General features: G+C 40.6%; 1 protein-coding gene across 1 annotated transcript in view; it reads right to left on the bottom strand.

Annotated features, from left to right (window-relative positions):
• Positions 1–12,465: 12,465 nt before the first annotated feature.
• mapk8ip1a (mitogen-activated protein kinase 8 interacting protein 1a) overlaps positions 12,466–27,254 on the bottom strand; it is a 30,951-nt gene continuing 16,162 nt past the window's right edge. Inside the window, exons 6-13 of the mRNA XM_088339232.1 lie at positions 25,494–25,569; positions 24,124–24,290; positions 21,436–21,539; positions 21,013–21,123; positions 20,873–20,943; positions 19,336–19,434; positions 17,166–17,261; positions 12,466–13,038 (exon numbers count right to left, since the gene is read on the bottom strand). Coding sequence (XP_088195358.1) covers positions 17,189–17,261; positions 19,336–19,434; positions 20,873–20,943; positions 21,013–21,123; positions 21,436–21,539; positions 24,124–24,290; positions 25,494–25,569 — 701 coding nt within the window. The 3' untranslated portion in view covers positions 12,466–13,038; positions 17,166–17,188. The remainder of the gene's footprint in view (positions 13,039–17,165; positions 17,262–19,335; positions 19,435–20,872; positions 20,944–21,012; positions 21,124–21,435; positions 21,540–24,123; positions 24,291–25,493; positions 25,570–27,254) is intronic.

Raw genomic sequence — 27,254 nt, 5'->3', positions numbered from 1 at the left:
TTAGGGGACAAATACTCAAAGTGAAGAAAAAGTATTCCTCGGTACTGGTTCACTGATTTAAGGATTATGAATTGAATTGTCTTTATTGTCATTGATATCAACATATTGTGCATTGTGTTGTGCAGCAGACAGCACACAGCAAATGCTATCACAGGGGCTGGTTAGGGAGGGCTTTGTGCGTCAAGTGGGCGTGTCTGACTGTGATAGGCTGTCAGTCAAACAGCAGGGCGGGTCGTCCAAGTCAACGTGGCCCCCAAAATAAACTGCGAAACATGGCGACAGCTAGCTTTAAGAGGCTCGTTACATTGATAAGAAATGTATTCAATAAATCCGGCTATGTGGAAAATCAGAAGAGCGCAAAGAACTGTTGATCACTAGTTGGTGCTCCGTGGATTATTATCGGGTCCGGGAAGGGACTGTGGCGGCATCGGGAGGGAAAGGGCTGCAGGTCCAACCTACTGTGACTACTCTACATAACAACTCTCACAAGCCAACCCTGTGGAGCCAGATCCAAAACCATAAAATGGATGACCTGGAACTACAACTTGTGGGACACCGCTACATCTGGGACAATTGTATTTTAATCATCGCGGGGTTCAACTCGATACTCGATGCTAGCGTGTAGCTTGCTAGCCACTCTCTACATCGCTTTCTAACACTAAAAGGAGAAGCCCTCCTATTTCCTTGTACTTTTGAATATTGACAATAAAAAAACATTAATTCAACTGCAATTATGTGTTCTATGTTTTTATTTGTAGATCAATGATTGTTATTTTGTCACAGTAGTATATTCTCAGTCGGTAAGGACGTCATCTCGAGGTAAGTTTGGCCCTTGGGGGCTTTTATGAAGGTGCAAAACTACTTAGCAAATATTCACCGCTCTCGAATCTGCAAATTTCTTCTTGGCTCTTGGAACATAGGTCGAAATTACATCAGAAAGATATGAGGGGGCTAGCAAAAATAATAATATAATAATACAATTTGTCTAGAAGATTTTTGTTTATGGTAATGTTTTGTACAAATGTACATATTCTTGTTTGAGTTATTAGCATATTAGCTTAGTTTGTAATGTGTCTGTATAGTTAGCAAGCTAAAGGGATTTTTTTATCAGCCACTAGCAAAGTTTCTAGTTGGGATCCAAGTATAGTATCAATTTGTTTGTTTGTTTGTCTGTGTGTCTGTCCACTCAATAAAAGGGGGAAGGTGTTTAGATATGACCACCATATTTTACAGGCAGTCAGGTAGCTTACTGTAAATGTCTAAAATTCCAGAAAAGCTGACTCAACACTTTTGTTTTTGTTGACTCAGCATTTCTTGCCAGACAGGCATTCCACTCTCCCAGGCAAGAACGATATTGAATATCACGCCATCTTTTACAGGCTGTCAGGTAGGTTACCGTAGACGTGAAAAATGCCCAAAAAGCTGACTCAGCACTTTCGATTTTGTTGACCCAGCATTTCTTTCCATGCAGGCATTCCACTCTCCCAGGCAAGAACGATATTGAATATCACGCCATCTTTTACAGGCTGTCAGGTAGGTTACGTAGACGTGAAAAATGCCCAAAAAGCTGACTCAGCACTTTGGATTTTGTTGACTCAGCGTTTCTTTCCAGGCTGGTATTGCACTCTCCCAGGCACGAACGATATTGAATATCATGCCATCTTTTACACGCAGTCATGTAGGTTACTATTGATGTGAAAAATGGCCAAAAAGTTTACTCAGCATCTTTTGTTGACACAGCATTTCTTCCCAGGCAGGCATTCCACTCTCCCAGGCAAATACAATATTGAATAACACCATCTTTTACAGGCTGTTAGGTAGGTTACTGTAAATGTGAATAATGCAAAAAAGCTGACTCAGCACTCTCGATTTTGTTGACTCAGCATTTCTTCAGGCGGGCAGTCCACTCTCCCAGGCAAGAACGATATTAAATATCAACACCATCTTTTACAGGCAGTCAAGTTGGTTACCGTAGATGTGAAAAATGCCCAAAAAGCTTACTCACCACTTTTATTTTTGGTGACTCAGCGTTTCTTCCCAGGCAGGCATTCCACTCTCCCAGGCAAGAATGATATTGAATATCAACACTATCTTTTACAGGCAGTCAAGTTGGTTACATTAGATGTGAAAAATGCCCCAAAAAAGCTTACTCAGCACTTTTGTTTTGTTGACTCAGCATTTCTTCCCAGGCAGGCATTACACTCTCCCAGGCAATAATGATATTAAATATCAACACTATCTTTTCCAGGCAGTCCAGTAGGTTACCGTAGATGTGAAAAATGCCCAGAAAGCTTACTCAGCACTTTTGTTTTGTCGACTCATCATTTCTTCCCAGGCAAACATCCCACTCTCCCCGGCAAGAACAATATTGAATATCAACACCGGCTTTTACAGGCAGTGAGGTAGGTTACCATAGACATGAAAAATGCCCAAAAAGCTGACTCAGCACTTTTGTTTTTGTTGACTCGTCATATTTTCCCAGAAAAACATGCCACTTTCCCAGGGCCAGAAAGACCCCTAATGATGCATGTTGGACAAATGAAGCACTCGTTTCTGATGTTGTGATTGTGTTTTATTGACAAGATAATGCATCATCTGCACTACTCTGTGCAAAATTCAATTTCTATATCATGCATTTTTTTCCCATGTTTCAGTCAAACATCCGGTACAGGACAATGGCTTCTATACAAACATAGAGTTTTGATGTTTATTCATATTTGTACACAGTTGATAGCTATGGAGAGATGGAACCATACAGAACAACCTTCACTTCAGTCGGACTATCTGACATGGGGATGTTTAAAGGTTTCTTTGTGAAATGTTGGCATTTGTTCACGCTTTAACTTTATGTTTCTCTGTTTTAAGAACTCCATTGTACTTCAGGTGGGGGCAAACTTTTGAAATCATCAATTTACCGTATTTTCCGCACTATAAGGCGCACCGGGTTATAGGGCGCACCCCCAAAAAATAGTTTTTGGTCCTATATTTTCCATACATAAGGCGCACCGGATTATAAGGCGCTACAATGGGAACGTGGACAAAACAGTCAGATAGTTCGGTCCAACTTATTACCCCCATAACATTCCGAAAGCTTGCAAAGAAGCAAATACGTGTCTCAGACATGTACGGAAAAAGTGTCTGTACGATGTCACCAAACAAACATTTCTTAGTTTCCATTTTTTTTTTTGCTGGCAACTGTGTGGACAGCAAAGTAAGAATTTTATTGTGCAGGGAAACGGGGTTCTTTACTCTGCATATGACAATAAACACTTTGAATTGACTTTAGTTTAAAAATAGACTCATCACAGAAACATCAAGATCGTTCTAAAACAAGATACCGGGAAAATATAAATCCGCATAGCTCACCTAAGTTCTCTTGCAGCCATCACTTTCATTAATGATACGTAACCATGGTCTTCTTACAACCGTGAGTGTAGTAAATCCAGGAGAGTAAAATATTTACAAATACAGAATATTAAAAAATGTTTTCCCTATGCCGTAGTGCAACCCAACCAACGTGTGATTCACATTCATCTTTTTCAGCCAATTGCAGGCTTTGTTTCGCCCCTTTAGCCTATGCGAGCCTGAAAGTGATAAAAAGGATCCGCCCCCTTTACCTCCAAATAACTTTAGCCAATAGTGACTGATTCAAATGATGATTGACACATTGGTTAGGAAATGAAACCCCGGTATATAAATCCCAGCATACACCGCGGACGACTTTGCCTTTGGAGAAAAATCTAGTCGGCGGCTGCTTGCCTTAGTTGCAAGACTTTGCGACTTAATATTGATCCATATATAAGGCGCACTGTATTAAAAGGCGCACGGTCAGCTTTTGAAAAAAATAAAGGCTTTTAGGCGCGCCTTATAGTGCGAAAAATACGGTACTTGACGGGTCGAATTTCAACACCTGAGGGGCCATGTGTGGCCCCCTGGGTTGTAGTTTGCCCACCGCTGTGCTAAAACCTGAGGACAGCTGAGTTCATTATTGTGTTTTTTCCATCTAAAAATAGCAATGTTTGCCGAAATAGTGAGCCAAGTGATATCATACTGTGCGAATATGGTACTCATCTGATGAAAACAGTTCAGACAGAAAATAATCATGAAAAAAAATAAATAGGCACCCTTTATTGCATAAAAAAACACTTGACATTCATTTCCTGCTTAAATCTGCCATTCAGCAGATGACGTTGTCTAGCAAGGGGTATGATCAAGCTTTGGATTTGGTGGGTGTGAAGGCCACATGATTTTCAACTCAAAATACAGTGTTGCAAAAGTATTGCCCCCCCAACCCCCCACCCCCCCCCCCCAAAAAAAAAACGTTTTGACGTTTCGGCATATTTCAGGCTTCAAACCTGTAGATAAAAACCTCGACAGATTTTCTAAGAATCCAAAACATAAGAAAAGAAACCAAATGCATTCGTAATTTTGTATTGTGCTAATAAATTCAAAATTGAAAAGTAGGCTTTGCCAAACTATTGCCCCACTTTGAGATAATACTTTGTCAACCTCCTTTTGCTGCGATCACAACTACAAGCGAGCAGCACGGCGGCGCAGTGGTTAGCGCATGTGCGGCACAGTTCTAAGGTCTTGGGAACCTCCTGTGTGGGTTCAAATCCAGCTACCGGACTTCCTGTGCGGAGTTTGTATGTTCTCCCCGTGCTTGCACTCCGGTTTCCTCCCACATTCCAAAGACATGCATTTCAGGTGGATTGGCCGGTCCAAATTGTCCCTAGGTGTGAATGAGCGAGCGAGTTGTCTGTCCCCGTGTGCCCTGGGATTGGCTGGCAACCAGTTCAGGGTGTCCCCTGCCCACTGCCCGATGATTGATGGGATGGGCTCCAGTACCCCTGCGACCCTACTGAGGATAAGCGGTGCAGCTAATGAGATGAGATGAGATGAGACAACTACATGCCCTTTTGGGTATGTCTTTATATGTTTTACACATTTTGAAACAGACATATTTGCCCATTCTTCTTTTCAGCAGTTCAAGTATCTTAAGGTTTGATGGTGGTCGTTTTTGCCGCGCAGTTTTCAGATCTTTCCACAAATCCTATATAGGATTGAGGTCTGGACTTAGATTGGCCATTCTAACAACCTAATAGTGTTAGTTTTAACCATCCTATTGGATATTTTGCTTTATGTTTAGGGCCATTGTCCTGTTGGAAGGTGAACCTGCACCCCACTCTCAGGTCTCTCGCAGACTCCCAACAGATCTTCTGCCAGAATCGCCCTATCCATCTTCCCATCAAGTAGAGGTAAGATCTTGGGCCCGGACTTAAAATGTCAATCATTAAGTCGGGCCAGGCAGGGCTTCTCTCTCACCGTTTTTTTTTTCTCCCTTGGTGGAGGATCTGCACAGCATACACTTACTTTAACTCAAGTAATGATTTAGATGACCAAACGATCAGTTTAACCCCAGAACACGAAATCCAAATAAATTTTCATCCTCAATGTCAAGAGTAGAAGATGCACGGCTTCCTCTTTCCGCCTCTGTGTGGTTTACGTCAGTCGTCATTTTTGCTCCATGCCAATAGCTTAAAAGCTTTACAAACTTTCTTTCTGCTTTTTGGGCAAATATTTCACTATTTGCAGCTTATAATATGCAGAATATTTCTTTTCGGTGCCATTTCGTTTAGTTTCCTTTCGCTGCCCTTCGGCATAATATGCACTTGGCGCCGAAGTGTTCACTTCGAAGTGCACACTCTATGCGAAGGATTCAGGCAAAACGCATTCTTCCGTGCGGTAGTACAGCTTCAGGTTTACTTCGGGCCGAGTCTCTCAAATCAAGTATATCTCGGTCTTCTATATTTGCGGGCCGGGTCCAAAAGGACTTTTTTAAGGCCCGATCTTATCTCTACCATCAACTTTAACGATTCGAAGAAAAGAAACCCCAGAGTATGATGCTGAGACCACCATGTTTGACAGTGGGGATAGTGTTTTTGGGGTGATGTGCATTGTTACTAATACGCCAAAAATAACGTTTTGCAGTCAGCCCAAAAAGTTCCATTTCTGTCTCATCTGACCAGGGCACCTTGTTCCACATGTTTTTTGTGTCTTTCATGCGGATTCGTGCAAATGCCAAACGGATGTTTTAATGGTATTCTTTATGAAAGGGCTTTCTTCTTGCCATTCTTCCATACATACTTACAACCGATAGTTGTCTTATGCACAGATGGTACCAACTCAGCTATGTTAGCCATGGTTCTCTTGGTTGCCTCTCTGATTAGTTTTTCTTTGGGTTGAAAGTTTAGAGAGACAGTGATGCTCTTTCCATTTTATTGCACCAGGCATACATGTTGTTTAATTAATCGTTTAGGTAGACATTGGATTATTCAGAAGTCATCAGGGAACTTCTGGAGTCGGTTGGCCGAGCTGAGAGAAAAAATAGTTATACAGCACCTACTTTTAAGGTTTTTTTGTTGTAAATATACAAAAATGTTGGAATAATTTAGTTTCACTTCACAATAGTGTCTCACATATTGTTGATCCTTGGAAAAGATTTTCTGTTTTTTAGCTTAAAGTCTAAAGCCTGAAATGTAGCGATATGACAAAAAGTTCTTGGGGGGCGGGGGGCCAATTCTTTGGCTAGGCACTGTAATTCATTTTCACTAAGGGTATATGGTTCCATAATTACTGGAGAGGGCCAAATAAGCTATACCAGATTCAAGCAGGAGATAACAAGCTATAGGTGACGTCAGCTTATAAAGACAACAGATCAAAGTATTAAACTAGATTGCACAAACCACCCAAGCCTCTTCATTGCACAAAGCTCAAAAGCAAAAATGGAATAGGGATTGTTCAGACTGGTCGACTTCATTTCGCCCCCAAAAAATATTTTCAAAGCGTGACTTTGCTATTCACGTGTCTTAGCTTGAGGAAGATTCAGAGGTCAGGTGGTTGCAAGTGATGAGAGTAACACGGTACCAAGGAGCTGATTCTATAACCAATGTTCCCTCTAAGCTGTGTGTGTGCGCAATTGCGCACTATCCAGAGCTTTTCCACGCACAGGAAAATCTAGCCAGCTCACAAAAATCATGGCTCGAAATTGCTAATTAAAAAGCGAATTAAGTCAAAGCTCGGTGCAAGTAGGTAAAAATACACGGGTTGCCCTGACGCTGTGTTCTAAATGCGGTATTTTGAAGTCAATGTTGAAGTAGAACGAAGTTGAGTAAAGTCAGTAGAGTTTTTCGAGAACCGGCTTCTTCGGCTCGGCTCACTAAATTGAACCGGCTCTTTCGGGTCCCAAACGGCTCTTTAGGTTGTTTTTGCTTCTTTAATCCCAACGTGGCCAAATATTATGTAAAATTATGCACAAAATGACTTAAAAGAAAATAGAGCAAAAAAAGAAAAAAAATACCAAAATGAAAAAGTAGTGAAAAGCTGAGAAAAAACGAAACCAAAGGAGAGAAAGAGAAAAAAAGAGCAGGAAAATTTCAGAAAAAAAAGGTTAAAAAGTAACAGCTAGGAAAAAATAAACACAATGAGATTTTTTTTTTTTAAGGAATTTTTAAAAAAGGAGAAAAAACAGGGAAAAGGAGGAAAAAGTTTGTATTGCATTCAAATAATTTCCAATTATATCAAGTGAATCTTGTTGCCAACATTGTACTTCCACTAAAAAATGTGATTAAATACAGTTCTGTATCGTGCAACCGACTAAATAAGCCCCCCAAAATGTTAGTATTACGTGACAAAAGATGCCAGGAAAAAAAAGAAATGGAAATCTTGTGAAAGAATTGTAAAAACAAACGACGTTTGTAGGCCGTAACAACCTTTGCAATAGTACATTAGTCAATTCATTCAAAAGTGAAAAAAGTTTTTGCATTGCTGGAAACTCAGCAAAATGTAACGTGATGTCAAGTTTTGGACATGTTTGATAATGATTTAGTTGCCACACTTGGGATTGCCGTTGCTCACTGTTGTTTCAAGCGTTGCTGGCCGACTTTGTGTGAACGCTCACACCCGTGGAAAATTACAGGGAACATTGACTGTAACACGTTATTGATAACATATTGTTTCCTGAAGTCTTGCAACCGCTATTACTGAATACGACTTTTGTGGTGGAATAATAAAACATCACATATGAAAACAATAGAACAACAACAGATTGTCTTAGAGGTATCCGATAAAAAGTTTGACGTTCTATATGCTCTTTTTAAACACTTAAATATGCTTGCATGATGTGCAAAGAAACAAGCAGGGGCATTCCTTTTTTGTAAGCGACTCTATTGAAAGTTGTTGGTAAGAAGCCCTTTTTTTGCTGTGCCTAGTCGTCAAAAATACAATTTAATGACCGACGAGAGAGGCACAAGGATTCTGGGAAGTGGACTTTGATTGAAAATAATCTAGAAAATGCATCTGCGAAGGATTGATGCCTACTTACCGCCTAGAATTCGAGTTGGACCAAGAAGTGACTGCCAAAGTGTGCTTTCAATTAGGGATGTTTGATAGCTCTTTTTTTCTCCAGACCGATACAGACATTCAACTCTTGCACAGTTATGAATATGGGTACCACACATACCAATAACACATCTGCATATATTTCCATTCCCTCTGCTAAAAATGATTAATATATTTCAAAGAAATTCATTTTAATCACAATATTCTCTTTAGTATTTTATCGGACCAATAGTAATTGGACCAATTTCAGGTCCAGGTTCCGAAACCTGCCTAAAATCCCAATCCAAGACATACCCAAAGTAAATTGAATGCTGTTCTTGAATATGCATGGAGAATCTGGGCGGTTTTAGTCTCTTTTGAAAGGTAAGACACTAAAGTTTGGTCCCAAACACTGCACATGCAATTAACATTGAGTAATCTGAGTTGGAACACACAGAAATAGAAGGTTTTTATTCTTGCAATCACCTGTCTCTAGATGACATGGGCCTCTTGGCCGGAAAACAGGTGAGAAAATAGCTTGAAGCCGTACCTGGTGCCTTGTCAAATTTGATTAAAATCTGAAAAACTAAACATTGTATTTTACACGTTTTTCTAATGGTAGGTCTAGGCGTTTCCGAAAGTAGTCATTTGGAGACGACCAGTTTAGAACCCTAAAAATGTTGCAACTGTGTATCAGGGTTGGGTAGGGTTACTTTAACTGGATTACTTTCAATTACTTTTGGATTACTCCAATACCAAATAGGCTAATAAAAGACAAAATAAACTAAATATGAATCAAATGACTAAATTTTGTGCAGGCTTGGGGAGTAACGGAATACATGGAACGGCAAAAATGATGTTGGCAAGCTGTTTGGATTTATTTTCATTTTGTTTCTGTCGCATTTTATGTTAGCTTTGCCGGAGATCAAAGAGATCAAAGCCAGGAGAGAAAGCTTACCACGTGTTGTGAGTCATCATTTTATTCACATTTAGTTTCTTTTGTCTTTTATTAGCATTTGGTATTGGAGTAATCCAAAAGTAATTGAAAGTAATACAGTTAAAGTAACCCTACCCAACCCTGCTGTGTAGTATTTTGGCCGTTTTTTAGACATTGTAAAGAGTTGTAAATGTTTGACTTCTCTTTCCATAATTCAATCCAGGATTGTGCACACATGAGCGTGATAATCGTGCATAATAATGGATCCCGGGGTTGCATTTACGAACGTTTATTATCGGCTCTGATTTCAATACAGCCTGTAAGATGTTGGGAATCTCATTGGCCAACCACATGTCACATTTAAATCTGTAACTATTGGCTAAAGAATTTCTAAGCCGAAGTTGGTCATGATGTTTTTTATTTTTCAATACAGGCCCTCATAAGTTGTCATAGGCTAAGAAACATAAAATTAAAAGCTTGCAATTGGCCAATAATGGTGTCAATCAAACGTTCAGAGGCTAAAGCTGTATTGGAAATACTGTTTATTTTTTTAGGGGAGTTATGGAGCGAAACAGACAGATTACAACAAACATCGTCAAACGATACAAGAATACTTTTAGGCGAATTTTTTTTATTATCTGTCGGCATTATCGTGTGTTTTGGAGTACGTATTTTACACGGTTTGGATTCGCCATAATTGCGGGTAATCGTAGAATTTCACAATTTTGGGTGAGTTATATTCTCTCTATAGTGCTTGGGTATCTTGTTTTAGACTGATTGTGATGTTTCTGTGATGAGTATATCTTGAAACGGGCATCATATCTTGAATTCCAAGAGTGTATGCTCTTGTAAGCGTATTTTAGTGACTGGTAACATCGTGAAGACACAACTTTGTTTATCAACAGTCGGACGGTCCGCCGGCAGGCCGTCGGAACGTTGAGAGGTTAATGGCCACTAGAGAGCACTCGAAACTGGTAGATATAGATACTTGGTATCAATTCTCGCCTTTCCCTGATTGACATCTCTATTAGTCAAGGAACAAATGTACAGTGCTTAGCAAAAGTATTTGCCCCCTCAATGACTTTGAGTCATATTGCCACATTTCAATCTTCAAACTTAAAGCTTAACAACGTAAAATATCTTCTAAAATCGACTGCAGATACACAATCGTGAAGTGGAACAGATTTATTTTAACATTTTTTATTATACAGTGGAACCTCGGTTCTCGACCATAATCCGTTCCAGAACCCTGTTCGAAAACCGATTTGTTCGATCACCGAAATCATTTTTCCCATTAAAAATAATGTAAATCGTTTTAATCCGTTCCAACACCCTGAATGTTTACCATGAATGTTTAACGTAAACTTAAAGCTAACCCAGGCTAATCGTATGTTCACTTTATCGTAATCTTCCGTGCGAAAGATTACGCTAACATGAACGTGTAAAAATAAAAACATCAGGTCGTTCACAAGTCATTTAGCACCCGGGTCTCCACAACAAGTGGTGAGCGGTTCATTGGAAAGGGGGCTCCGTTCCAACACCCACAATGTTGGGCTCCGTTCCAACACCCTGAATGTTTAGCTTGAATGTTTAACGTAAACTTAAAGCTAACCCAGGCTAATCGTACGTTCGCGTTATCGTAATCTTCCGTACGAAACATTACGCTAACATGAACGTGTAAAAATAAAAAAAAAGGATAAAGAAAAGAATTATGAATAGGATTTCTTACATTTGTGGTGGTCAGCAGAAAGCGCAGGTGGACGGTGGGGAGGAAAATTATTGTTTGGAAGGATGTTCTTTTCCCTTAAAATACCGATCTAATGACTCTTGCTTCTGCCTTCTTTTTAGCACTTTTCTAAAGTGACTCATGACAGGCATAATTAGGGACTAAAACACTTGGTACACCTATATTAAAAGCGAAAGCAAAACGAAGCACGTCCGCACGCGATAACAGTTGGTCAGGAAAAGAGCGATCTACACCCGTACGCCGCTCAGCATCGCACCCCAGCGTACGCACTCACGCATTACCGGCGTTCAAACTCCGATTTTTTTGACCGAACAGCGAAGCAAGAATTTCTCAAAATTTTTGGTCGGACTCCGATTTGAACTGAGAGGCGTTCGAAAACCGAGGTTCCACTGTATTTACAACAAAAAAACTGAAAAGAAGGTGTTGCAAAAATATTGGCACCCTGTATGATCAGCATAGCAACCTGAGTCCAAAAGTTTCCCGATTACTTCTGAATGATCCAATGTCAACCTAAATGTCCAACAGTGACAAACAGAGTGCTCAGGTCAACTGAGAGCAAAGTTGAACCTTTTGGCCTGAATAAAAATCATTTTGTTTGGTCCAAGAGTAGCATTGCACATCACCCTGAAAACACCATCTCCACAGTCAAACATGGTGGTGGCAGCATCATGCTCTGGGGTTGCTTTTCTTCAGCGAGGACTGGGAATATCGTTAGAGGTGATGGGGAGATGGATGGAGCCAAATCTAGGGCGATTCTTACAGAAAATCCTTTGGAGTCTGCAAGTGACATGTAAATGGAGTGCAGGTTCACCTTCCAACAAGACAACAATCATAAACAAAGCAACACTGGTTTAAAACTAAAAATGTAAAGGTGTTAGAATGGCCAAGCCAAAGTCCAGACCTCAAACCCATAGAATGTTATGGGATTCTGTCAGAAGGGGTGTTTTTCTTTTCTTTCCACTCTTCCATAAAGGGCAGATTTATTGAGAGTATGACTTGTGCACAGATGGTCGCACCCCAGCTATTTATGCCTGCAGCTCATTCAAAGTGATCATGTGACTTGTGGTTGCTTCTCTGATTAGTTTTCTCCTTGTTTGTATCAAAAGTTTAGAGGAACAGCCAGGTTTTGGCTGGTTTGCAGTGGTTTTATGCTCTCTCCATTTCGATATTATGGCTCGCACAGTGCTCCAGATGTTGTGAAATTTTCTTGTATCCCATTCCTGCTTTGACTTTTCCATAAGTTTATCCCAGACTTACCTGGTGTGTTCTTTGGTGCTCACAATGTTGTCTGTTCTGCCCATCACAGAGCAGGTGCATTTAAACTGAGACTTAATGCACTCTTTCATTGTTTCATTTAGGTCAGCAATGGATCAGTCAGAAGTCATCTGGGAACTTCTGGAGTCAGTTGGCTTACCTGAGAGAACAGGGGGCCATGTTCTTGCTATACCCACTTATTAGTTATTACGTTGTAAATATAATATAAAATGTTGAAAAATATTGGTGACTTGACAAGATATTCTCTCCCATGTTGTTGAAATTTAGAAAATATTTTCACTTTTTTAGCTTAAAGTTTAAAGCCTGAAATATGGCAAAATGACAAAAAGTCCTTGGGATAGGACTAATAATTTCGCAAGGCATGTATTAGGTTTTAACCTTTTAAACCTTGCCATAATAAAGAAAACATTCTGACGTAAGCTAGGATGGTTCAGGTTAGTTGAGCAGTTCATTATGATTATAGATAGTCTTCATTTCACATGTGGTCCAACCTTTCATCAAGAAGTCTCTATTTGCCGTACAGTTACCACAAGCGAGAGTCATAGAACAAAATCAAGCATGCAAGCCGTCTCACATATGTCTTCAAGGTGCTGCAGTTTGTAGTAAGAGTCGTCTCTTGTCCCCAAGGCAACTGGACTTCTTTGTGGTTGAAGAGTCTTTCCTGTTTTCCAAAAGCCTCCTGTAATCTGTTTCGTAGTACCTACATTTAGGACACGTTTGAAAATAATTGTAAACTGATGACAAAAGAGGACATCATTCATCAAGTGAAATGCTTCCTTTGCTAAATGATGAAAATACTTAAAATCCTTTGTCAAGGAAAACTTACTTCCAAATTACATGTAAGGTGACACCTCGCTACTTTGCTATTCGGTTATCGCTGGTTCACTGCTTCACGAATTTTCATCGTGCATCGTGTTTTGCATTCTGATTGGCTAAACAGAGGAAGATGGTTTCTACCGCCAACTAATATGGACCACTCCACCCACTCAGGAGCCACATGCAGGTCTTGGTTGCTCCCTTGTGGCTCCCTGACACTTTCAAAAATGAAAATCAGAAGGTAGATGCAGTTTTCCATAACCTCCACATAATGGTGGGAAAGTGATTGATTATGATTATTATGTATTGAGAAAAACTATAAATATATCAGTTTCTGAGACGATTCTTCCACCATATACAGGGAGTGCAGAATTATTAGGCAAATGAGTATTTTGACCACATCATCCTCTTTATGCATGTTGTCTTACTCCAAGCTGTATAGGCTCGAAAGCCTACTACCAATTAAGCATATCAGGTGATGTGCATCTCTGTAATGAGAAGGGGTGTGGTCTAATGACATCAACACCCTATATCAGGTGTGCATAATTATTAGGCAACTTCCTTTCCTTTGGCAAAATGGGTCAGAAGAGGGACTTGACAGGCTCTGAAAAGTCAAAAATAGTGAGATATCTTGCAGAGGGATGCAGCACTCTTAAAATTGCCAAGCTTCTGAAGCGTGATCATCGAACAATCAAGCGTTACATTCAAAATAGTCAACAGGGTCGCAAGTAGCGTGTAGAAAAACCAAGGCGCAAAATAACTGCCCGTGAACTGAGAAAAGTCAAGCGTACAACTGCCAAGATGCCACTTGCCACCAGTTTTGCCATATTTCAGAGCTGCAACATCACTGGAGTGCCCAAAAGCACAAGGTGTGCAATACTCAGAGACATGGCCAAGGTAAGAAAGGCTGAAAAACGACCACCACTGAACAAGACACACAAGCTGAAACGTCAAGACTGGGCCAAGAAAAATCTCAAGACGGATTTTTCTAAGGTTTTATGGACTGATGAAATGAGAGTGAGTCTTGATGGGCCAGATGGATGGGCCCGTGGCTGGATCGGTAAAGGGCAGAGAGCTCCAGTCCGCCTCAGACGCCAGCAAGGTGGAGGTGGGGTACTGGTATGGGCTGGTATCATCAAAGATGAGCTTGTGGGGCCTTTTCGGGTTGAGGATGGACTCAAGCTCAACTCCCAGTCCTACTGCCAGTTTCTGGAAGACACCTTCTTCAAGCAGTGGTACAGGAAGAAGTCCGCATCCTTCAAGAAAAACATGATTTTCATGCAGGACAACGCTCCATCACACGCATCCAAGTACTCTACAGCGTGGCTGGCAAGAAAGGATCTAAAAGAAGAAAAACTAATGACATGGCCTCCTTGTTCACCTGATCTGAACCCCATAGAGAACCTGTGGTCCCTCATCAAATGTGAGATTTACAAGGAAGGAAAACAGTACACCTCTCTGAACAGTGTCTGGGAGGCTGTGGTTGCTGCTGCACGCAATGTTGATCGTGAACAGATCAAAGCACTGACAGAATCCATGGATGGCAGGCTTTTGAGTGTCCTTGCAAAGAAAGGTGGCTATATTGGTCACTGATTTGTTTTTGTTTTGTTTTTGAATGTCAGAAATGTATATTTGTGAATGTTGAGCTGTTATATTGGTTTCCCTGATGAAAATAAATAATTGAAATGGGTATACATTTGTTTTTTGTTAAGTTGCCTAATAATTATGCACAGTAATAGTCACCTGCACACACAGATATCCTCCTAAAATAGCTAAAACTAAAAAAGCCCCACTCCAACTTCCAAAATATTCAGCTTTGATATTAATGAGACTTTTGGGTTCATTAAGAACATGGTTGTTGTTCAATAATAAAATGAATCCTCAAAAATACAACTTGCCTAATAATTCTGCACTCCCTGTATGTGTTGGGTAAAAATTAGTCATAGGTAGCTTAATTTTTCAGTTGCAGGAAAATCTTCCCATTCAAGTTTACTACTGGGAAACTTGACCTTAAGTTTTTACATGGCCCGTAATAAATGTGCATAATTTATACATTATCTTTGTACCAATACACATTTCATTTTGCCATGTTTAAATGTAGCATGTCTTTTTGGGCCGACCTGTAGTGGGCGATGACGATTCCTAAGACAATGAAGTACAAATTAATGCCAGCTGCCGTTAATCAGCAGGATAGAAGAAAGGCTACTAGCGAGCACTGTCAGTGTAATTTTTAAGCAGACTATTTGAGAAACATGGCAACAATTTCAAGCATTAAAATATTGAAATTCATGCATTTTCAAGGATTTTCAGCACCCTACCAAACCTGTAGTTTGCAGTACATGTAAAATGTCATAGTTATCATTGAATGCATACCTGTCAACGTATATGTTTTCCCTGTATTTTATACGTTTGATCATTTCAAGTTCTGCATGCCGTAAAAACATTTTGTATGGGAAAAAAAATATTATTTTTTTTAAATCTCAATTTTTTTGTTTGATCAATCTCGCCATGCCCATATATTGCTAATATTGTCGCGGAACACTAGCAAATGTTATCCTCGATCAAGTGTTTATTTGTAAATAAAATAAGTCTGTCTTGCTATGAGTAAATAGGCGCCACGTTGTGTTTGTAAGGTTTATATTTACCTAAAAAGGGGAATTACGATAATTAAAGGGACAGTGTGGAATATTCATACCTGTCAAGCTCGAGGGCTCCATGCCCTTCCAAAATGTTGTATTTTCCCTTACAAAATACAAAATAATCTTACACCATATTTTTTTTTCAAACATGTTTACTTATGTTGTTTAACGTGTTGTATTGTGCGTGTGCTTCGATATATCATATATATTGTTAATGAACATGTTGTTGTGAGATACTGAGTTGCTCGACATGAATGAGGTTTATTATAAAAAAGTTCAAAAATGAAGTAGCTTGGACGTTCACTGAAGAAGGAAAAAATACATGTAAATATAATTAAGTAGAAGAATACATTTTCTTATTCAAATTATTAACCCATTTTATGCATTAAATTATTGTCGGTAATATACTGATTTAAGAGATAACCACAAACCTGTCTTTTTTCATTTTCTCCTTTTATACTTCCTTTTTCCTTAACTTCTTTATACAGCAATAATGATTCGTAATATAATGCATCAAAGCAAGTGAGCCGTTTGAGAGCCGGCTCTCTTTAATGAGTTGAGCCGAAAAAGCCGGTTCTCTAAAAAGAGACGGACTTCCTTTCACTACGTAACTACCACATGAAATCTGAGGCGGCAGATGCATGCGCACAGTAGCATCAAACCGCTCGCTTCGTTTGCAACGGAAAAAAACGATACCGAGATAGAGGCTACCGCGGCGAACTCGTTTGACTGTGATTGATTTGCTGTTTCGTGATAGTCTGTGTATACCGGATGGTACCCATAATTGCCAAATTTGCGTTTTTCCGTACAGATTTTCTTGTACGTCGTACACGTCTTAAAATGCATAATAAACGTACTTTTTACGGCAAAAACGTACAGGTTGACAGGTATGAATATTTCATGCCTCCAAGTGGTACAAAACTTGAAAAAAAAAAACATTGACTTGAATATTGGACAAAAATACATGATCATGAACAATATCAAGTTATTTATTTATAAAAGAAAACTTGGGTGGAGAAATGTATATTTCTTTTAGATAGTGGTATCCCTACTAACAAGTCGCCGCCATGTTTGTCCAGCATACTGTGGCACTGGCCCTCACTCGCACCTTACAGCACAGTGCCATCTAGTGGTTAAACACTACACACTGTGGCTTTCATGAGGGTAGCAATTGGCTGAAGCTGACAGGACTGTAAATGTAAAAATAATGTTGTGGGGGAAAAAATTATATCCTCAATAGTAGCGCAAAAAGGATTTGAGATTTTTGCTTCACATGATGGTACGATAGCTTCTCTATGTTGGACTTTTCCATCACTCCGACTGACATTGTAGTTGTTCATGATACAAAATGACATATTTTGAGTCGGATTACCCTGATCGATGAGGAAAGATGTCTTATTCAATGAAGATGTCTTCGGTAGGACAAGAGTAGCCGATGTGTTCTTTGTAATACTGCTGGAAAGCCTTCCTGCATGATGGAAAGGAATACAGTTCAGGTATGGGACATTTTTTACAAAACTACATCTTTGAGAAAGTACAAAAACAATATAGCAAATGTAACAGAGTTGAAATTTGATTGTTTTGAATGTTTTTTTGAATTCTCACAAAATCTGTGTTTTTGTTGTATTACTGTTAATATTCTAGTACCTCATTCAGTTGTTAAGTCATGGGCGTCTGCGACTGTCTTTTTCGTTTGGGCTTCAGCGCTTGCCGTAGCTTTAGTGAATTTGTAAGCGCTGAAGGTAAGATGTGCCCAATATCAGTTGGATTAAAAATGCATATTTTGCTAGACATATGAGCTGCTTTCGCAAATTATTTTTGTATGTAAAAATATATAAGTTGTGCTAAATGATGTATATTAAAAAAAAGCACTAAATAAGAAGTAAAGCAATACAGCTTGAAACGATGATGCTACGTGTTTTGATGCAAACACGCCACGAAGTGCGGCCTGTTGAGTGATGACCCGTTTTTTGTATCTTTAATATTTTAGATAATTGCAGTCGTGAACAGATGCCCCTGACTTTTGTAATGTTTTGTTTACTGAATGCAGGTACGTGGGAAAGTTATGTTCATTGTTATTATGGAAGTTTCATTATTAATGTGCTCGCATGTTGTCTGCTTGCCGTAGCTTGAGTGAATTTGTAAGCGCTGAAGATAATTGCAGTCGTGAACAGATGCCCCTGACTTTTGTATTGTTTTGTTTACTGAATGCAGGCAATAAACCCAGAGACTGTGAAACCTTGTGTCGTGCATGAAAGAGGGTCGCTACACAAACATATCTGAATATTAGAGCCATCATAACATTCAGTCAATAATTTGTGATTTTTGTTCTTAAAGTATAAATCCTTCCAAAGGAGTTCACAAAAATAATATTATGTATTTGTCGCCACCATGTCATTTTGAATAATATTTTACTTAAACAATATGAGTTAAAGGTACAGTGTGTAATACTTGATCGCCATATGTGCACGGGGTTGTGCAACTAAAAATGAGTGCTAAAAAGCACAAGGAAGAATAAAATGCAGACTCAAAGTGACACAAACCGAACATTATTTTCTTTTACTTGTTTTGCCTAGCTTCTCACGACAAAAGGAAAATGGAAAGAGGGGGAAAAGGAAAGAAAAGAAGAGAAGAAAAATAAAAATATGAAAAAAACTGAGCGAAGACAAGGCAAGACAAAAAAGGAATGAGAAGTAAGAAGTTAAAAGGAAAATAAGGGAAGATGAAAAATACGAGAAAAAAAAAGGAAAGTACAAGAATAAAAAGCCAGAAAAAAGGGATAAAAACTGAAGAAAAATGTAATGGAAGGGAGAAAAATGAAAAAGAAAATAAACAAGGAAAGTAACAAAAATACCCTCAGTCTCTCTCACAGTCTCTCTCACACAGTCTCTCTCTCTCTCTCTCACAGTCTCTCTCACTCACATAGTCTCTCTCACTCACAGTCTCTCTCTCTCTCTCTCTCTCACTCACACAGTCTCTCTCTCTCTCTCTCACTCACACAGTCTCTCTCACTCACACAGTCTCTCTCTTTCTCTCACTCACACAGTCTCTCTCTTTCTCTCACTCACACAGTCTCTCTCTCTCTCTCACACAGTCTCTCTCTCTCTCACACAGTCTCTCTCTCTCTCACACAGTCTCTCTCTCTCTCACACAGTCTCTCTCTCTCTCTCTCTCTCTCTCTCTCCCCCCCTTTCAGTCTCTCTCTCTCTCCCTCTTAGTCTCTCTCCCTGATTTCCTTTCTGTCTCCGTCTCCCCCCTCTCTTTTTCTTTCTCTCTTTCTCTCTTTCCCTAGTTCTGTCTCTTTCTCTCTGTGTCTCTGTCTCTTTCTCTCTCTCTAAATGTCTGTCTCTAGGTCTTTCTCTCTGTCTCTAAGTCTGTCTCTCAGTCTCTCATTCTGTCTGTCTCTCGATAACTCTCAGTATCAGTTTCTCAGTCTCTCTCTCCGTCTCTTTCAGTCTCTCTCTCTCCTCCATAAAGTTTTATACATTAAAGTGCTAATGAATAATGTAGAAATTAAAACAGACAATCAGATAACTGCTTACCCTACTGACTTTGCCAGAGGATGTAAAGTTGTGTCTGCCATCATGACATGACAGGCAAAGCGCTGCTGGTCGGGATGTTTAGTGATGAAACCAAAGTACCTGAAATGCAATATTTCATAGTCAGTTGCCATAAACATGAAAATCAAATTGCATGGTGTCATCTGCACAATAGTAAATACAACCTCCAACTGTGGAATGTTAAGAAAGGGTTGTCATTGTATTACTGTACATTGTTTGTGTATGTATGGTACTTCATTGGTAATACTGGTACTTTACTACATCTGAGAGCACGTATTTGTACATTTTATCCTACAATGCTGTCATTTTGTGTTGACACTTTTTGTTTAGTAGCCTCAGGTCCATATAAACAGATTGGTGCCACTCTATAATATTTATTTCTAATGATAATCTTCATTTCAATGAATCTTTGATACAGTACTCCCACAGGGTTGTGTTCCAAAAAAATATGCTGTAATAGTCCAAAACTGCAAACTAGAAACTGTTATCTATTTGTTTGGTAAATATTCTATTAAACATGGCAACCAAAAAAACCAAACTCAATTTATACACTCTAGCATTTGTTTAACAAATTAAAGTATACACTTTATGAAGTTTTTTTTCCCAATACCTTCTGTACTTTTATATTATATTTTAAAAATAATAAACTTGCTGCTATATTGCATTACAGTATTGATTGAAGACATGATCCCCTTTACTTCAGAAGATATTTTGTTGTCAACCTGTGGACACCTTTGGGAAAACAAAAACGTGGCAGAAAAATGCTTTTAGCTTCCTTTAGATTTGGGAAAAGTCCAACTTTGTTGGTGATAGAAATAATTTTCCACTGCCTTTTGAAATGAAATGAAATTATCTGCATTTATATAGCGCTTTTCAAGTCAATGACTTCCCAAAGCGCTTTACAATGTGCTTCACATTTCCCAATCGCAGCCGTGCAGCCATGTAAGGCGCTAACCTGCTTATTGGGGGGTTCAGTGTCTTACCCAAGGACACTTCGACATGTAATACGGACAAGCTGGGATTCGAACTGGGATCTCTTAATCCTAAAACGATTGCTCTACCTCCTGAGCTACTGCCGCCCCTTTTGAATGTTTTTTTAGTCCAGGGCATTTTGTTGACATACTGGCTTATAGAGAAACTCGAAATTGAAAAACATTTGCGCATACGTATTGTATGTCAAGCAGTTTGTGTACAACTTCGACCGCAAACTTTTTGATGCACAGGTAGACACAGGCAGAAAAGGGGCAGGGCAACTGTCTAGCCAATCAGAATGCAGGACACAACACACGATTGAAATCAATGAAATAGCGAAACCGCAAATAGTAAACCGCAATACAGTGAGGGATTACTGTAATTCGATTGGGATCAAGTACCCATACTATTCGTTTTCACAGTACCGGTACTTTAGGCTTCAACTAAAAACTTTTTTTCCACAAATACTATTCCATTGTTATGTTTTAATTGCTTTAAAAAAATCAAGTATTTCATCCACTGCTGGAAACTGCTCAGCCCAACTTACCTGCTATGTTTTGGATGACAGCCACAGAATGAGATGTTTTTCAATTGAAAGAAATTGAAACACTGTTCCCCCTTGAGGCGAGACAAAGACCATTAGAAAATCCATGCAGAAAAACTGCTTGGTTTTCATTGTTTACGTACCCTGTGAGACGAGTGACACTGATCCTGGACGCTGATTTTCACCCCCCTCGCACTAACCTCCACCACGCAGGCCGAAGGAGGCTGCCCTGATGATCGCCTGTTATATGCAACCTGTTAACACATTATACAGCGTAGAGTATGTTAAAGTAAAGAAAATCTGATTTTGAAGGCGGGTCACGTCATTTGAGGTGTCCTTAAAAAGTTTCATGTTAAAATATTTCCTCCATTAAGTAGGCTATGCCCAATTTAAGAGAGCCCTTTTGCTTGATTTTCCACTGCGCCTATCTGCTTTTATCTTACTTTTATCAGAGCTGTTCGGGGCAGAACAAGTTTGAGGAAAGGGGGCTGGGGGAGTGCTCGTCCGGTACTTGCACACACATCTTTAGATCTTTTATTCAGTATAGGATATTTGTGTATTTTTACCTTGCGCATTGCAGCACACAGCACGGCACTGCCTTTGTGAACGGGGACTTGAACAGAACCCAAGAATCGCACCAGGAACTGTTCTATTGAACCATCCTTTGGTCCTGAGAGAACGAGAGAGCGTGAATAGAAGAATGAAAGAATGTGCCACAGAACAAAATGAGAGCAAGACAACCAAGAGAGAGGACAGATAGATAGAGAGAGCGAGAGATCAAATAGTACAGAAAAAGAAGAATGAGAGAGGAGAATGAGACATAAAGGGAAACAGAAAAATCGAGGGAACAGAGAAATCGAGAGAGAGGGAGAGAGAGAGAACAAGAGAGAGAGAGAGAGAAAACAAGAGAGAGAGAGAGAACGAGAGAGAGAACAAAAGAGAGAGAACGACAGAGAGAACGAGAGAGAACGAGAGAGAACGAGAGAGAGAGCGAACAAGAGAGAGAACGAGAGAGAGGGAGAGAGAGAGAGAACGAGGGAGAGAGAGAACAAGGGAGAGAGAAAGAGAACGAGGGAGAGAGAGAGAGAAGGAGGGAGAGAGAGAGAGAGAACGAGAGAGAGAGAGAACGAGAGAGAACGAGAGAGAACAAGAGAGAACGAGAGAGAGAGAGAGAGAACAAGAGAGAGAGAACGAGAGAGAGAGAATGAGAGAGAGGGAGAATGAGAGAGAGAGAGAACGAGAGAGAGAACGAGAGAGAGAGAGAACGAGAGAGAGAGAGAGAATGAGAGAGAGAGAGAACAAGAGAGAGAGAGAGAGAGAATGAGAGAGGGAGAGAGAGAGAGAGAACGAGAGAGTGAGAGAGAGAACAAGGGAGAGAGAGAGAGAACGAGGGAGAGAGAGAGAGAACGACAGAGAGCGAGAGAGAGAACGACACAGAGAGAGAGAACGACACAGAGAGAGAGAGAACGACAGAGAGCGAGACCGAGAGCGACAGCAAGAGAGAGAGGGAGAGAGAGAGAGAGAGAGATAGAGAGAGAGAGAGAGAGAAAGCATAAAATGACAGACAATATATATCCTGTCCTGCAGTTATCAGTGTAATTAATACAAGTGGATAAGAGTTGAATAAGCAGGTCAAAAGCACACTTACAGTAAATAAGACAAAATATCCTAATCTTCATGCTACTGTAAGATTTTGGATAGATGGCGGAACACAAACCAGTACAGCAATATCTATTATCCGAGCTTTTAACCGTTCAAAATCCTAGCAGAGCTCTGAGGTCGAAGGATCAACTTCTGCTGGAAGTGTCCAGGTCAAAATATAAACCCTGGGTTGTTGCCGCCCCCAGGCTCTGGAACCAGCTCCCTGTTGAGAAGGTCTCATTCTGACCTGGGCCCTTTTTAAATCCAGGATAAAAAAAAAAAGTTCTTCAAGATGGCTTTTAATACTCAGTAGTATGACGACACTTTGTTATATGTTATCTTGTTCGATGTTGTATTGTATTGTTTTAATGTGATGGTGATGATCTGCATTTCTATAGCGCTTTTCAAGTCAATGACCTCCCAAAGCGCTTTACAATGTGCTCCACATTTCCCAACAGCGGCCTTGCAGCCATTTAAGGCGCTAACCTGCTTATTGGGGGTATTAGGGGTTCAGTGTCTTACCCAAGGACACTTGGACATGGAACACGGACGAGCCGGGATTTGAACTGGGATCCCTTGATCCCAAGACGAGCGCTCTCCCTCCTGAGCTACTGCTGCCCAATGTCCATTGTTGTTTATATTTTTTGTTTGGTTTTTACCTATTGCTTCTCTTTTATTTGCTACTGTAAACCATTTTAGTACACCAAAATGACTTTTGTAAAGGGCTGTATGAATAAAGTACATTTGCATAGAAAACGTCAAATTGTGCTTGGTGGACCTATCCAATATAGGGAATTGTTTACATACTGTATGGGGATGACGTCATGCGAAAACTGTCAATTGCCAGTATACCAATGATTGATCCATGACACTACTGATGCCAAACCTGAAAAATATAGTTTATTTTATTTTGGGTATGTATGATTCTTGGATAAGCACCTCCAAGTCCGAGGCCATGGTACTGGTACCCAAATGGAGGAGTTCAAGTATTTTGGGGTCTTGTTCACGAGTGAGGGTAGGATGGAACGGGAGATCGACAGATGGGTCGGTGCAGCGTCTGCCGTCATTCGGACCCTGTACCGGTCCGTCGTGGTGAAGAGGGAGATGAGCCGAAAGGCAAAGCTCTCGATCTATCGGTCGATCTACGTTCCTACCCTCACCTATGGTCATGAACTTTGGGTCATGACCGAAAGAACACGATCCCGGATACAAGTTGCCGAAATGAGTTTCCTCCGCAGGGTGGCTGGGTTCTCCCTTAGAGATAAGGTGAGAAGCTCAGTCATCCGGGAGGGACTCGGTGTAGAGCCACTGCTCCTCCGCGTTGAGAGGAGCCAGATGAGGTGGCTCGGGCATCTAATAAGGATGCCTCCTGGACGCCTCCCTCGGGAGGTGTTCCGGGTATGTCCCACCGGCAAGAGGCCCCGGGGGCGACCCAGGACACGTTGGAGAGACTATGTCTCTCGGCTGGCTTGGGAACGCCTCGGGGTCCCGTCGGATGAGCTGGAGGAGGTGGCTGGGGATAGGGACGTCTGGGCTTCCCTTTTAACGCAGCTGCCCCCGCGACCCGACCTCGGATAAGCGGAAGACAATGGATGGATGGATGATTCTTTTACCTATATTTGTATTTTGGGTTAGCCTGACTGCATAGTAGGCAGGGAAGATTCCTGTAGCACCGGTCCTCATGTTGTAACCCTGACACCACAGATCCTCAGATTGTTTGAGAATTAAGACTGGGTCATCCGTCTCCAGGTACAGCTCATCAGAATGACGGGGAACAAACCTAATCAGGGACACAACGAAATCAGTGGTTTGACTGGTTAACATCAATTAAATTACCGTAAATTCCAGATTATAAGCCGCTACTTTTTCCCCAAACTTTCAACCCTGCGGCTTATTCAGTGATGCGGCCAATTTATGTGATTTTTCTAACGGCCGCCAGCGGCGCTCGAGTACAAAAGGTACGATTTAGACCGGTGGAATATATGCACCGAGGAAGACTGCAACTTCACTAAAACTGGCCACATGCGAAAGGCAACTTTTTTGCAAGTCTGTCAGTGGATCCTGACAGCGTGGGGCAGCATCAAAAAATCCACCATCACCAGTGTGGATTTTTCTGCTGCGTGACGGAGAGGAGGGCACACCAGCGACAGTGACAGCGCGAGTGAGGCTGCGGGAGCGTGGGACGACGTCTATATGACACTGTTTCTTTCCGACACTGAGGAAGAGTACTTTGATGGCTTCAGTTGTAAGGAGGAAGATGAGGACGGTTTACCGTGATTTTTACAAGTACGATATGTTTTTTTAACAGACCCGTTTTCTGTGTTGCGGGCGTGTTGCTAGCGTGTTGCTACCACTAACAGGCACCGTTATTATTAAAGCTTTGAAAACTCTCTCGGTGTACCGTCTTTCTTTGTAAATGTGTGTAACCCGTGTATAATATGTATTTGCAACTGTATATTTTTGTAATGTATTTATTTGTATTTATTTGAGACACTTATTCTGATATAATTTGCGAATTAAGAGAGGCGGTGCAAACGCGGGCTGACGGGAAGTGGGGTAAAGGTGAGTGAGACATGTTTGTTATCGCGGCGGACAATAGTCGATATATATTTTTCCCACCCTTACCTTTGGAAATATATACCTTTTTTCCCTTGGATTACTTTCAACGGGTACCCGGACTCTGCAGGTCTGCATCAAACCTTAAGTACCGGTATCATTTTCCGTTCATTTTGCCGGCTGTGATTTTTGGACTGTGTACTTTAATGAAGGACATTTAGTTTCAATCGCGGGACTTAAAGTCGGGTGTGGATCAATTTTGTGTTTGTGTTACAATTTTTTTAAAGTGGGCACATGCGGCTTATATACAGCTGCGGCTTGTGTATGTAAGAAATCGGTTTTCCTCTTAAAATGTGGTGGGTGCGGCTTATAATCAGGTGCGCTCTATTGTCCGGAATTTACGGTAATTAATATGTTAATGTTTTACCTGTACACAGCTCTGTGGCTTTGCTGTTGTTCCACTCCATTCAAAACACAGGAAAACACACCGAAGGAGCTTGCGCCTGAAAAACATGAATCCGTATCTAACACAGTCACTTTTTTTGTTCCTCCATGACATATTTGTAAAAGTTTATGTCCCGCATGCAAAATGTGGCCCACCCGAATCATTTTGTGTGGCCCGCGAAACAACAATGAATTGCAGTTTTAAATTTGTTCACTGGGTGTCACCAAAGCCAGGCGCCACTCCCAAAGCTGTGTTTGCTGACTGCTATTAATCAACCAGAGAACAGTGAGGGAATGTATACCTATATTATTTTACATTCAAAAAATTACTGACAAAAACATACACAATTTAAAAAAAAATAACACCTGGGTGTCTTTGCAGAAATTTAAAAATGCTTTGCCTCCTTTCTATAATCAATATGAAATCTAACTGTCACGGTTGCCATGGTGCCCAATTGGCCCGCCCGTGTGACGCCAGTTGCGGCTCATTGACAGATTGGCTTTCTTTCTATTTAAGCTCAGTGCTCTCATTCCTCCTTTGTCAGTCCGTCAACGAACTTCTGCCCCGCAAGACGTGAGTTCCGACTCGGTGCTTTTTTCCTTTTGATATTTCCTGTCCGGTATTGTTCCCGTATATTTTGTCCTATTTAATATCTATTTCCAGTTTCGTTCCGGTCTATTTTTGTCCTGTTTATTATTCTCTCCAGTTTTCGTTCCCGTCTAGTTTTTCCTGTTTAATTTCGATATCCTTTTTCATTATCAATCTTGTCCGTCCCGTCCTGTCCGGTATCGACCCATCTGTCCGATAATCGATCTCGTCGGTCTGTGGCTTCCTGTCTTTCCACGCCAGACCGCTGCCTAACGTGCATGACTCCCCATTTCCGTAAAATAAAAGCTTGTATGAGAAACGTCACGCATTTTGGTCCTGATCCTGTTCCGGTTCTTGACACTAACAACCAAGTTCCCATATTTAGGAAAACATGTTCATTAAAAAATACAACTAATAAGCAGAAATACTTTTAATCATTACATAAATTAATTAAATTAGTAATTTTGTGCTATTTTTTGTACTTTCTAGTCTACATGAGTTTCTCCGAGTTAAATAAACTGTAGTGGAAATGAATTAAATTGTTGTTTTGCTTTTTTTTTTTACAATAAATACTACATGAGTTGGGCAGCACGGCGGCGCAGTGGTTAGCGCGTGTGCGGCAGAGTTCTAAGGTCTTGGGAACCTCCTGTGTGGGTTCAAATCTTCCTGTGCGGAGTTTGTATGTTCTCCCCGTGCTTGCGTGGGTTTCCTCCCGGCACTCCGGTTTCCTCCCACATTCCAAAGACATGCATTTCAGGTGGATTGGCCGGTCCAAATTGTCCCTAGGTGTGAATGAGCGAGTTGTCTGTCCCTGTGTGCCCTGCGATTGGCTGGCAACCAATTCAGGGTGTCCCCTGCCCACTGCCCGATGATTGCTGGGATGGGCTCCAGCACCACCGCAACCCTACTGAGGATAAGTGCTGCAGCTAATGAGATGAGATGAGACTACAAGAGTTTAAAACTTTGTGAAAGAAAAAAGATATCGAAGAATAAAAATAAAAAATAATAATGATAATGTTTTTATAATCGAATCGTACATCCCTGAATCATAATTTAGTTACGACACCCAGCCCTTCAGTTAAGGCCAGTTTTATGCCATTGATTTATTAGTCCGGCCCCCTTGAAAATGTTTGTTCTAGCATTTGGCCCCAGAGC

This window comes from Urocampus carinirostris, chromosome 7 (assembly GCF_059441175.1).
Source record: "Urocampus carinirostris isolate Australia breed hairy pipefish chromosome 7, RoL_Ucar_1.0, whole genome shotgun sequence".
Lineage (NCBI taxonomy): Eukaryota > Metazoa > Chordata > Actinopteri > Syngnathiformes > Syngnathidae > Urocampus > Urocampus carinirostris.
Note: the sequence above shows the minus strand (reverse complement) of the source record. Positions and strands in the feature narration are given on the sequence as shown.